Source organism: Orbicella faveolata, unplaced genomic scaffold, assembly GCF_042242905.1.
Source record: "Orbicella faveolata isolate gen_17 unplaced genomic scaffold, um_ofav_v1 contig_26, whole genome shotgun sequence".
Classification (NCBI taxonomy): domain Eukaryota; kingdom Metazoa; phylum Cnidaria; class Anthozoa; order Scleractinia; family Merulinidae; genus Orbicella; species Orbicella faveolata.
In genome coordinates, this window is record NW_028301554.1 from 12,777,036 (window position 1) to 12,790,101 (window position 13,066).

The following is a 13,066-nucleotide window of genomic DNA, read 5'->3' on the forward strand; positions in this document are numbered from 1 at the left end:
TGGCAACATGTATTTGGAAATGGATTAATATTTTGCTTTTAGAATTTCGCCACTTAATTGTCTGTCGCTAAATAGCTACAGCTAAATTTGATAAGAGTGTAATTCTAATATAAATATGCCCACGTATTTAATTTAGAGATATGTTCTGTGCAGAAAAAAACTGGCGTTATATTCTTTGGAATAACAAACAAATACTCATTAATAATAAAACAGTTTATTATAAAAGCTATTTCGAGGCTGGTGTAGTTCATATCAGCGATCTATCCTTTGATTTAAATAAACAGCCTAGCCTGCCTGTAGTAGTATTATTAGTACTAATTAGTTGTATTATATTATTAGTATTAGTAATATTAGTTGTTATTATAATTATGTAGGTAAGTAACTAATTTGCTGTATTAATATCAATTTGTTTCAATAAAGGAAAAAAAAAATCAAAAAAAAAAAAAAAAATATGCCCACGTAGAAGTCAATCTTCATCACAGGCTGGTCAGAATGTCTTACACTCAGGAAAAAATTGGGCATGTCATTTTTATGTCATACATTTAAAAACACATAAACTCACTCTTGTAAGCCCCAACTTTAAGCATGTTTGCAATGCCTCTTGGCTTGGTAGTAATGCTACAACCTTGATTGAAATAAACAACAGTAATAAACTAATTAAACCTTTTACTGTACACACTAGGCATCAGGCAGGCTGCACTAACGCAACATCTGACTGTAAATCTATTTCTACATACATGTACATAAAAATTATGTCCAATGGATATATAACTGACTGATAACAGACCGCTCAGTCATCATGAGCTGAACTCTACCACTTGAGTAGACATTTTACTTGATATTGAGAGATTGCCAATGATGGGAACAAATAGACAACTATTTCCCCCATCGGGGAATGCCTGCAGGTGCACTACAAGTACATGTACATGTATTCCTCTGGATAATAATTTCTTTCGCCATGCAAAAAAGAACTCTTTCCAACACATTAAGAACCAAGGCTCCTTTCTCTGCTATTTACATGATTGTATAACATATTAAACAATGTTATTTATGTTCATTAGATATTTTTATTTTGGAAAATTTGACCTTTGAACCTGTACTAGACCATATCCCTCACATGAGAAATCACATGAGAAATCACATGAGGAAAAAGAGAATTCTAGGACCTTGGCCCTTGAAGATAACCCTGACCAGTAACTGACATTCATTACAAAATTACTCACATCATTTTGAGCAGAAAGTAATTGTAGAGTGGTTAATTCAAGTTTGAACAGGGAATTTCTGTGATAAAAATATAAATTTCAACTAATCAGCACAAGTACAAAAATACCAAGAGAGGTATTGGTGCCTTCACCATTTATGTCTAAATCTAAGCAAGAAGTGAAGGAGTTAAGGAGTGAAGGAGTGAAGGAGGGGAGGAGGGGAGGGGTGGAGGGGAGGAGGGGGGGAGGGGTGGAGGGGAGGAGGGGGGGAGGGGTGGAGGGGAGGAAGGGGGGAGGGGTGGAGGGGTGGAGGGGAGGAAGGGAGGAGGGGAGGGGTGGAGGGGTGGAGTGAAGGAGGGGTGGAGTGAAGGAGGGGAGGAGGGGAGGGGTGGAGGGGTGGAGGGGTGGAGGGGTGGAGGGGTGGAAGGGTGGAGGGGTGGAAGGGTGGAAGGGGTGGAGGGGTGGAGGGGTGGAGGGGTGGAGGGGTGGAGGGGTGGAGGGGTGGAGGGGTGGAGGGGTGGAGGAGTGGAGGAGTGATGGAGTGAAATCGTTCCACCACAACAACTTGGAAAACAACAAATATTTTCCAAGTTAAAACTAAGACCTAAGACCCCCTCTGAAGCACCACTCCATTGTTCTCAGTTTACCTTTTGATTAGTTAGTTTTCTTCTAGGTCAGGCCCAGTTAAGTAGTTGCACTGTAGTCTTTGAGGTTCTGAGGGGGTCTTAAGTTTGAGTTTTCAAGATTAAGAGGGGGTCTTAGGTCTAAGTTTTTGAGATTTGGAGGGGGTGTTACGTCTTAGTTTTTGAGATTGGGAGGGTGTCTTGGGTCTTCATTTTTGAGATTCAGAGGGGATCTAAGGCCTTAGTTTTTGAGATTGGGAGGGGGTCTTATATTAGTTTTTGAAATTTTGAGGTCCTAGGTCTTAGATCTTAGCACTTAGGTCTTAGTTTTAGCTTAGTTCGTAGCTGGTATCCATTGAAGTCTCTTGTAATAAAATTTTATCTACGTCCAGAGTTCACTTTCTTGATTGGGAAGTGCACTGTGATTGGGCTACATAAATAGCTGTCTGTTTCAGCAGACATTCATTGGGAAGAAAGACTGTGTGACAAGCCATAAGGACTTCTGTGTGGGAGGCTACCTGTAAGCAGGCTAGGCTTTCCACACCTAAACAAAAGTGTGACGACCACAAGAACAATTTAGCAGGCTGGGAGAATGAATTGAATTGAATTCCACAGCCCACAGAGGTAAACAGTACTTAGATGATTGATGGCAACAAAACACAAACTGTTTGATTGAGCTGCGTTTGAACATTTGATCGGTAACTTGATAGCAAAAGTAGACACACTTTAAATATTTTCACTTACGTGGCACCAACAATCAATCTGCCATTTAATTCATCGACAAGGATTCTTTCTACATGTGAGGCTAAGCTTCCATTTGAACAGAATCTGACACAGTCTAGAAAAAAAAAACAACAACCAGTTCAATGAATCAAGAGTGCAGGGCTCTAAAAAGACTTGAATTCTAGCTTGCCCTTGGGACAAGCAGCTCTCAAACCTTGCTTGCCCTCAGTCTAAGTTTACTTTTTTAATGATTTAGTTGGTAGACAACTTGCTTGATCCCTTGCCCATCAGGCAAGTGAAAATGAAAAACTACAGGTACTTGCCCAGAAGGAAAATCTACTTGTCTTGGATTACTGGGCAGTACTTTTTTTGAGCCCTGATGAGTCATAAATGATGCATCACATACAAGTACATTTGTACCTGCTACGGCATTATCACTAATCATTATGATATCCATTTATCACAAAAAGTATTGCTTGTGAATGGTTCTCTACATTCCCATTTGTCATTTAATTGATTTACGATCATGAGGGTTTCCAATGACAAGATAGCATCTAATTTACAAGTCATGTAACTTTTTGTTACTGGATACAGTGTAAGCCCTGTAACTGGACACCTATCCCTTTAGCATGTCAATTAATTTCCTTTTTTCTAGTGAAAAACCAGTGCATTGGAAAATCCTACTCACCCCCATCAGACTTATTTTTCACTTGAAAGAAATTCTTGAAGACTGAACTTATTCTCCAAATTTGTTATTGCTATGATTAATAATTGCCAAACAATTTGGAGCGTACATGTAATCTTAGATGTAATTTCAGATCCCCCTGAAGCTGCATGCTCTACCCGTCTGATTTTGAATTAATCACCCAGTTACTCCCTGAATTGTACTCCACCCAGTCCAATTACTATAATTACTAATGACATGCATAAAGTATAACAGCACCATGAACACTTCAGGTAATTGCCTTCTTTAAATCAAAATTAAAGACAGATTTCATTGAAAATAATTAATTTAATTTTATTGTTATCACACTTTCTAAAACTAACAAAACACAGCTTCACCTCTACAGTTGGTATAGGAAAGAACAGCTTCTCCACTACACAGTTTGCAACACAGAAAACATGAAAGAACTCCAAGTGACAATATCACCATAACCTTGTGCATAATACCTGATGAACAAAATAAATATGTTTGCATCAACATACCCTGGTCTGCACAAGGCCATATGTGCACAAATGACATCATAATGGTTGTAAAACACAATTTTACTGTACACATATACAGTGTTAATACATGAGAACAAAAATACCAAACTCCTATAGACCTAACCATTAATGTTCATTAGCAATAGTCAAAGGGAAAATCATGCCCTGTATGTGTAGTGTTTAACAACCTACATTTTTTTGTCAAATTTTTTCTGCCAATAAAATAATTTTTTACTTGAGAAGTCAACACTGTACTAGTTTTAGACATCCATGATGTAACAAAATATAACATTATAACTATACTTGCGGCAAGATGTTAGCCAGGATTTGAAAGTGGGTGTCCAAAATCAAAAGAACAAGCTTAAACAGACAATTTACATGTATAAACCAACATATTAACTTAAGATAATTAAAAAGTAGGCATCCACAGGAAACTTCCAGGGACATCCATCTGGCTAAAAGCCTGCTATAAAGCACATTAAATAGCTTCTCTTATCACAAATCCAGTTCACACAAAATTCAATTTCTGTCGATTTTTAGCTTTTAAGTTCACACTGGACAGTGTAACTTTTATTGATCTGATAAAGGAAAGCTTTCTTAGCATTATAAATTATAGCTTTTCTTATCACAAATCCAGTTTATGCAAAATTGAACTTTAGCCAATTTTCAACCTTTAAGTTTACCATTTCCTTGGAAAAACAGTCAGGAGTGCCCAAAGAAGAGATATATACATGTACCAAACTTCAATGATTGAAGTTATTAAGTTGCATAGTTGAAATTATGATGAATTATTTGGGTGTCTCAAAAACTAAGATCTAAGACCTAAGATCTAAGACCTAAATAAAACCTAACTGGCTAAGACCCCCTCCGAATCTCAAAAACTAAGACCTATGGCTAGGTATAAGACCCCCTCCCAATCTCAAAACTAAGACCTAAGACTAGGCCTCGATAGATTCTGCTCAAAAAATGTTAAAAAGTTGTTTAAAAATATCCCCAAAAGTTGCCAGAAGTTGCTCAAAAGTTGCTTAAAAATGCAAAAGTTGCTTAAAAAATTTTTATAGTTGCTTGTGTTTTGGTGTTTTTAGGACTCCACATGTTTCTGAAAAGTACTTTTCATGACTGCAAGGGTTTCCTGACACGCTTTGCACCGCAGCTGGCCACTGACACAAGTACATGAGATGCTGACCAGGATATTCCTTGATACTGTCATAAACAGAGGATTTGCCCATCGACTTTTGCATCCGACTTGACTTGTATTTGTATTTGCCTTTGTTCTCAACTACAATGTGACTTCGAAATAGTGAAAATATCCCAAAAATATGCAAGCTTTTAGAAAAGATGCTGTAAAGTTGCTCACTCTCCAAAAAGTTGCTCAGCATTTAAAAAGTTGCTCAAAAGTTATCGAGCAGAAGCTATCTAGGCCTACCTAAGACCCCCTCCAAAACTAAGACCTAATACCCCCTCTGAATCTCAAAAACTAAGACCTAATACCCCCTCTGAATATCAAAAACTAACACCTACAGGCTAGGTGTAAGACCCCCTCCCAGTCTCAAAAATTAAGACCTAAGACCCCCTCCAAATCTCAAAAACTAAGACCTAATATCCCCTCTGAATCTCAAAATCTCATTTTTGGGAAATTATTTATAACAAGCTTAAATATTGATAACAATCCTTTTCATTTTTCATTTTGGCAAGAACATCTCTGAATGTAAACTTTCCAGAGCGCTTTTTCTTACCCCTTTTATCTTCTCAGAGGCCCAAATAATTTCCCAATAATATGCAACATAGTGTTTCAAAAATAGACTTGCAGTCTCTAGTTGAGCCCACGGTAATTAGCGAAGATGGCACACAAGGAACAAGTAAGAAATTTTTTTTACAAAGATTCATCTTGAACTAGAAACTGCTTTGAACATATTAATAATATGCTCCCTCATCATAGGCCTGCAGTGCATGCAGAGAGCCTTATGGTCCCTCATCATAGGCCTGCAATGAATGCAGAGAGCCTTATGGTCCCTCATCATAGGCCTGCAATGCATGCAGAGAGCCTTATGGTCCCTCATCATAGGCCTGCAATGCGTGCAGAGAACCTTGTGGTCCCTCATCATAGGCCTGCAATGCATGCAGAGAGCCTTATGGTCCCTCATCATAGGCCTGCAATGCGTGCAGAGAGCTTTATTGAAGGGGTGAGTGCAAAACCATGCTAAGTGACGATTTGGGTGAAAAAAAAAAATTTCACGAAAGGGCTTGAATTTTTGCATGTGGTCTTCAATGTAATAGAAAAACGCGGCCCTGTATTTTTGTCGCTGGTTTTTGCTTCGTTTTCGAGTTATAATCTATGCAAAAATACTTGGCTTTTCCTAGCCATGTCTTTAGGAGTATATTTGTTGAACAGCAAACAGGCAGACTGTTTATGGTGTATGATGTCAAAATCAAATCTCACAGCATATATAGAGCGGAAATCTGGGAACAGATTGTTTACGTCGGGTATTGTGCCGTGAGCACAACACGTGAATCGATCGAGAGTCAAAAGAAATTCATCAAACAAAACAGAGATGTGCCGCATTAGAGCTCTGTCAACTAATATCTTAAGCATTGTTTTAAAGTACCTTGTATGCCTGCCTGGTGCTTGAGAGACATCATAAAGTCTCGATAAACCCGTAAGTCATCAGCACGTTTTAAAGAATCAAAATGTGTTCTGAAACTTCGAAGGCAGCTGATATACCGTAATCGTGTTATCGGCGTTCAAAGTCAGATCGAGCCAGGCAGCAAAGTCCAAGAGCAGTTCTTGCCCAAGAAAAATACCCTCTGGTGAGTCGTGGCCCATTTGCCAAGCGTTGCTAGCGTCAAAGTTTGGAAAGCGAGAACTGGTTTTGGACTTATAAAATTTGTCTTGTATCGACCACCATGTTTTCCCCGTGCACAAGGTGTAAAGACCCTTCCCGGCATGCATTGCGATCACGTTCTGCGGACGTTTCTCGAACTGGTAACTAGATTGTTTAAACATTAGAATGGCCAACAAGTAGCAATTGATTGTAACATAGATCTGTGATCCAGGTTGTGTTGATTTTATTTCAAATCGGCATGATTTGTAGTGTTTTGAGCTTCTGGGATCAGCAGACATGCAGATGTATGGAGACCCGTACGTTGCGCAGAAGGGTTAATCTGTTAATCTGTCAGCCCTATTTATAGCGCGTTTTCATGTGAAATCAACATCATTGAGCTTATAAGTTGCGTGAAATTACCATTTTGCTGTTTTCTAAGTGAAACTAGCATCCTTGCCGTCAAGCATTAACGTGAAATCAACATTTTAACCTATTTAGACCTGAAATTAACATCATTGAGCTTATGCGCTGTGTGAAATTGACATTTTGCTGGTTTCTAAGTAAAACCAACATCCTTGCCGTCACATGTTAACGTGAAATCAACATCATTGAGCGTATGCGCTGTGTGACATTGACATTTTGCTGGTTTCTAAGTGAAACCAACATCCTTGCCATCCCGCGTAACGTGAAATCAACATTTTAACCTATTTAGACCTGAAATCAACATCATTGAGCTTATGCGCTGCATGAAATTGACATTTTGTTGGTTTCTAAGTGAAATCAACCTCCTTGCCGTCCCGCGTTAACATCAAATCAACATTTTAACCTATTTAGATCTGAAATCAACATCATTGAGCTTATGCATTGCGTGAAATTGACATTTTGCTCGTTTCTAAGAGAAATCAACCTCCTTGCTGTCACGCGTTAATGTGAAATCAACATTTAAACCTTTTTTGACCTAAAATCAACATTTTTGAGCCTGTGCGTTGCGTGAAATTGACATTTTGCTGCTTTCTAAGTGAAATCAAAATCCTTGCGGACGCAGTGGGCCGATCCTTTGTTATGATAAACCGAGGCGAGACTTTGACTTATAACAAAGGCTTGGCTTGGCTATTATAACAAAGGATCAGCTCTGTTTATCATAACAAAGGCCCGGCTTCGTTTATTTGAAGACCTCGGCGGGAAAAGGGCGCTAGGTATTTTAATCAAAAGTGAACTTTGTCGAAAACACTCCAAATTTTGCATGCAGTTTTGTTTAGGTATGTTTAACAATGTCCCGTAGTTTTTCCGCTAAGCTTCGCTTCGTTTTCAAAATATTACGTATGTAGAAAAACCACTCAGTTTTCCTAGCAGCGTCTTTATAAACGAAGCAAAAACCAGTGACAAAAATACAGGACCACGTTTTTCTATTACATTGAAGACCACATGCAAGAATTCAAGCCCTTTCACGAAATTTTTTTTTTCACCCAAATCATCACTTAACATGGTTTTGTACTCACCCCTTCAATCATTTTAAAAGTGCCTTCATTGTAGTTCTCTTTGGATTTTACGTCTTTTAGTATAAGGAAAAAATATCAGTCTTCCATGCCCCAAAAAGTTCTTTACTTCAATGTCTTGATTCTACAGATATACGTAAATTCAGTAGTGCAAGCTGTTCGTTTAGCATTTTTCAGTTAAGAACTAAGGAAACAGTAAAATAGGTCCATGATCCTAATTAGGAGGCCTCTCGTAAATGGACCAGAATGAGAAAGCTCAACATGAAATAGCACTGAACCTAGGCTTATACGTGTTTAGGAGATACCAAAAACCACATGATTTGTGAATCATTGCGGATTTTTTTGAGGGGGAAGGGAGGCATCTTTCTAGGCGACTGAAAATTATACCAGGCAAGTGGATTTTGGGAGTCACTTGCCCAAATGGCAAGTGCTGTCAAAATTAAGTTTCCAACACTGATTATTCAAGACAGAATTATACAATTATGTAAATAATTTAGAAAGTGAACAGAAGATAATACAGCAAAGTCAATGGAACCTGCAAAAGAGCAAACATCTCATAGTATATTGCACAGTAAGAATTAAAGTGACAACAGGATCGCTTTGGACCTTAGCCTGGAGGAATACACAATCTAAAATTTTTTTAGAGAGTGCAATCATCCATGGTAAACAAATGGTCTCATAACTAATAAGAGCTATTAACAGTTTATCACTCAATCAAGGCACAACAAAACAAAACAGGTACATGTAGCTTGACTGTGTTGTAGCAACAGCGGAATTTGGCAATTTCAATTAACACGTTTTATCTTCCTGTTTACATGTGTTTTCAGCAGCTGCTTTTGTACATCTTTACAATAAAATACACTTCCATGTAAATTAAGGTCTGAGAAATTTCTGCAAAAAAAAAAAGGTTCAAATTTTTTCTTTTCTTTTCCCTTGCAAAATCTGCAATAATATGATCACTTTACACTGCCTTTGTGATACATGGTTTTTGGCACAGAGTGGGCCTAAGGAGGTTATAAATTGTCAAAAAGACTTTCAGAAATGAAAAATATTACTTTTGGCTGCTTGCTTTCTTGCACATGTATACCTAGACCTACCTGGACCAGGTTGTTCAAAGCCCAATTAAGCTAACCCAGGATAAGCAAGAATTTTGATTTCAGTTTTGTAACTTTTCAGTGTGGTTTTGTGTTTAAATTGTCTGTCCTTCATTTTAATTTGAATAATCTCAATCTACACAAAACATAAGCAGTGAAAAACAATTTTTTTAAACAAGAAAAATTAATACTTGAGTTAACTTAACCCTGAGTTAGCATTAACCGGCTTTCAAACAACCCAGCCCTGTTGTTCAGTTTCCACATTTTTGAATGATTCTTCATATCCATGTAATTATAAGGAGAAAATAATCGATTGTTAATTTGATCATTGCAGGTTAGTGAAAAAAACTAACTAAAGGCAGTTTTCATTTGAAGGTCCTTAGCGTTAACACGGGAAACAGGTTAAAAGACTTGGAAATATCCTCTCCAACAATGTGAACAGAACTCATACAAAGCAAAGAGAAAACAGCTTAACTTGAGCCATTCATGGCAAAAGAATATATCACCAGAAATTATTCAAGATAGCCACAATCCTTTTGAAACAAATGGTTATTTTTTATTTGTAATTTTTTTTAGGCTGACACAGTCTACAAAAATACTCCTGTATGACGACCAGAATATATAATTTGTGGGAAACAAAATTCAACCAGTACTGTACAGTAAATACATTTGAATGACATAAATTTCCAGTTTGAAAAGTTCTCTCATTGGCTGAACTAAAGAGTTATACATCAATTGGCATTTATCCAATGATGTCACCACCTGATTTAAAAACATTCATAATTATTTGTATGAATAAATTTAGAGCCAAATGTGATATTTGTCTGCTATTTATGAATACACATTTTTGTCTACAAAATTCAAGACTTTTCTGTTCTTTTTTCCAAGACGAAATTTTCTTGAAATCTGCAACCAGCTGACCAACATTTCTCCTAGCTAGCCATTATCAAGCATTTGTTGCTTCTTTGAAAGACCTCTACACTCACTTTCACTTCCCCAGACTTAATATTTAGTTTTGATCCATGCACAAAGTTTGGAAATAAAGTGGTTTGCAGATTTCTAGACTTTTTCAAAGAATTCCAGACTGAAGGACCCCTTTCTTCGGCTGTATGGAACAAATAAGGACTGTAAGGCCAGAATAAGACTCCTACAAAACAAAGTGCTTCAATAGTGATAACCATTGATTCAAGCTGGAACAAAGTGTTGTCCTGTCTTTTACATATCTGGTGATGACATGTAAGGCAGTCACTTTTGTTTCTCGGGTAACCCTGCAGGATTCTTCCTTATCAAAAGCAAAACAATTCAACTGAAGCTTATACCACAATCGGTCTCAAAACTGGATTCAAAGACACGGCTTTGCATAAAATGAAGCCATAGACAATTAAACATATATCTCTCATTCCACAACTAAAAATTCAATGTGCTCTGTGTGTTGAAAATTCATACTGTCATAAAGTCCATGCATGTTTTTGTTCTCATTTTTTCCGCAATCTCTCAATCCGTTTTAACCAGAGCCCATCCTTGACATGTCATGCCATTCATGTAAGATACTGTGTGTACTCTTGACTCACTGACCCTTCAACAACTTGCAAAAAGTTGATTTATGAATAAACCTATCCTTCTCAAACCAAAACATGCACGCCCTCATTTTCTTCTGTCACCCCGCAAAAAAGAGTCGTTCTCTTAAAGATGTATATGATCACGCAAACGTGGTATACTAAATACTACATGTACGTAAAACTTAATTGTTCGAAGCCTAGGCATCTTGTCATTCGCACGACATCCACGCGCCAGTGATGGAATTCTATTCGCTTCATTAGCGACCGAGGCTCACTAAATAAATAGGAAATACCAACCGAAAGCTGTTCACGTTTAAACTGGCTTACAATGCAAAATCCACAAGAAACGTAAATGCCTTCTTCAAAACTTCATTAAATATTTGGTATCTTTCGAGATTTTGCCACTCAAAGAAGATGGAAACACGCAAATTATCCGGTATTTGCGGCTTCGCGCCATGGGGTGACAGCAGGCACACAAATGTAAAATACTCACCAACACAAAATTAAGGAAGACTGAAATAAAAGATCTCCTCGGCAATGGAATCTTACAATGCAATCTCTAGATTGACTCACATAAAATGACAACACACAGAAATAGTCCTAGCAAGCCTGAATACAAGCACCTCCAGGTAACACACGCATTGACATGGGTTAACATGCAGACAGATTACATACAATCAGCCACAACCGGCTGCAGTATATGGCCTATTTTAGGTATCTATCCTGTTTCAATTATTTTAGGTACTTCTGTTACTCGTAAAAAACGATTCTAAGTGCAAGACTACTTCTTATTTCGCTCCATCGATGATTGACTTGGCTTCAAAATGACAGTGCTTTTTGTTGACAAGTCCAAATGACGGGATGTTGGTTAGAAAGTGTAAACGCTTCGTTGTTATCATGAAAATAAGAACCATAACTTCGAGTTTGAAAAAATAAAAAATAAAAACCCTGACACTGCTTATGGTTTTCTGCCACAAAATTTTATCATATGGACTGTAACCTAGCGCACTAATAATAAGGTAAAAGATTATAATCTTAGTTAAATTCCGTTTGCACTAGCGAAAACGAAGCCTTCGACTCCCTTTGTTGTAGCCATCAACAGGCATTGCCAGTAGAGAAAAGGAAACTTATTCTTTGTAAGACTTCTTGCTTTGCAAATCAGTATAGGGTGTAAATTTGTATAATATACAGGTTTTAAAATTCGTTGCACGTAGCTAAAGAAGCTTACATTAAGCTGTCTGAACGCGCCTTGCAAAACTTAAAGGACTTAAAGCCTTGCTGGAAACTGCATCCAAATTGATTACAGCTACGAACTGACAATTAGAATAAGATCGTACGTTTTTGATAGAAAAAGCTTTTTCTTGTGTCCACTCTTTCGACTATCTGGTAGTAAGCTTGTAGTAGTGTTTCGTTGTATAGCATGACGATCGTAGATCTCGGCAATACGGTACATAAACAACGACACTATACATTGAACAAGGTGAAACAGTCCCCTAAATCTTGTATTAGTTTTCACTTACCCATACTTCAGTCTTTCCCACAGTCAAAACAATCCTCCTAACCATCAGAAGCAAAATCTTGGTGCATTATTCTAACCGGAAAGTACGCAACATCTCAAATTCGCGGCCAAGGTTTACAGCGGAACAAAGACTGGTCACGTGCTCTAAAGAGGCGGGATATTGGATTCAAAAAGACAATTATGGTCATGAAGAAAAGTAAACAAGATTTCGCAAAAGACATCCTTTTGGAACCCTACGGTTTTGTAGAAACAAAGAACATGTGATTATCAAAATGATGGCCCATTGTGCCATGGTTTTTTTTTTACCGTCGGTATTAGAGATTATTAAAACCGGATTTGCGTAAATGAGTGAGTAGGTGCGCTCCACTAATCATTTCCTCCAGAACAGTAAGACTTCTGCTATTTGTGTGTTTTGGTGTGAAAGGAAAATCTACTGCGATGTATGGAACTTCCTCGGCTTAAGTTCGCCTGTGGAAGCGATCAGGATCTAAAACTGTCTTAATTTGCTGGGAAACTGAAATTTCAACTGACGTGTATTAAACAAGGTCAACAAGGCAGACAAGGGGTGGAAAGAGGATGTGACTGAGAGAATGGTCGTCAATTTGACTCATACAACGAAAGTATTTGTTTCAAAATTACTTACGGCTGTTTCGCCTAAGTAGAAACACCGGACACTTGCCGTCAAAATAGGTAGTCCTGCAAGCCCTTTGCAACTCGTGGACGCGTCACGCAATTGGTGCGTGACGAGCCAGTACCTTGCGACAACAGCGACTATTTCGGATAGTTGAGAGCAACGATAAAATCTTCCAGTTTCAATCCTCA

At 37.9% G+C, this 13,066-nt stretch overlaps 1 protein-coding gene across 3 annotated transcripts in view; it reads right to left on the reverse strand.

Annotated features, from left to right (window-relative positions):
• LOC110063281 (semaphorin-2A-like) overlaps positions 1-13,066 on the reverse strand; it is a 34,190-nt gene that overhangs the window by 20,305 nt on the left and 819 nt on the right. Inside the window, exons 2-6 of one of the 3 annotated variants that reach the window (XM_020770241.2) lie at positions 12,246-12,388; positions 3,611-3,718; positions 2,570-2,663; positions 1,224-1,281; positions 563-625 (exon numbers count right to left, since the gene is read on the reverse strand). In XM_020770241.2, the coding sequence (XP_020625900.2) occupies positions 563-625; positions 1,224-1,281; positions 2,570-2,663; positions 3,611-3,718; positions 12,246-12,249 (327 nt within the window). In that variant the 5' untranslated portion in view covers positions 12,250-12,388. Of the gene's footprint in view, positions 1-562; positions 626-1,223; positions 1,282-2,569; positions 2,664-3,610; positions 3,719-12,245; positions 12,505-13,066 lie in introns of those variants that run through there. The other 2 variants (XM_020770240.2, XM_020770242.2) reach the window with 2 other exon arrangements.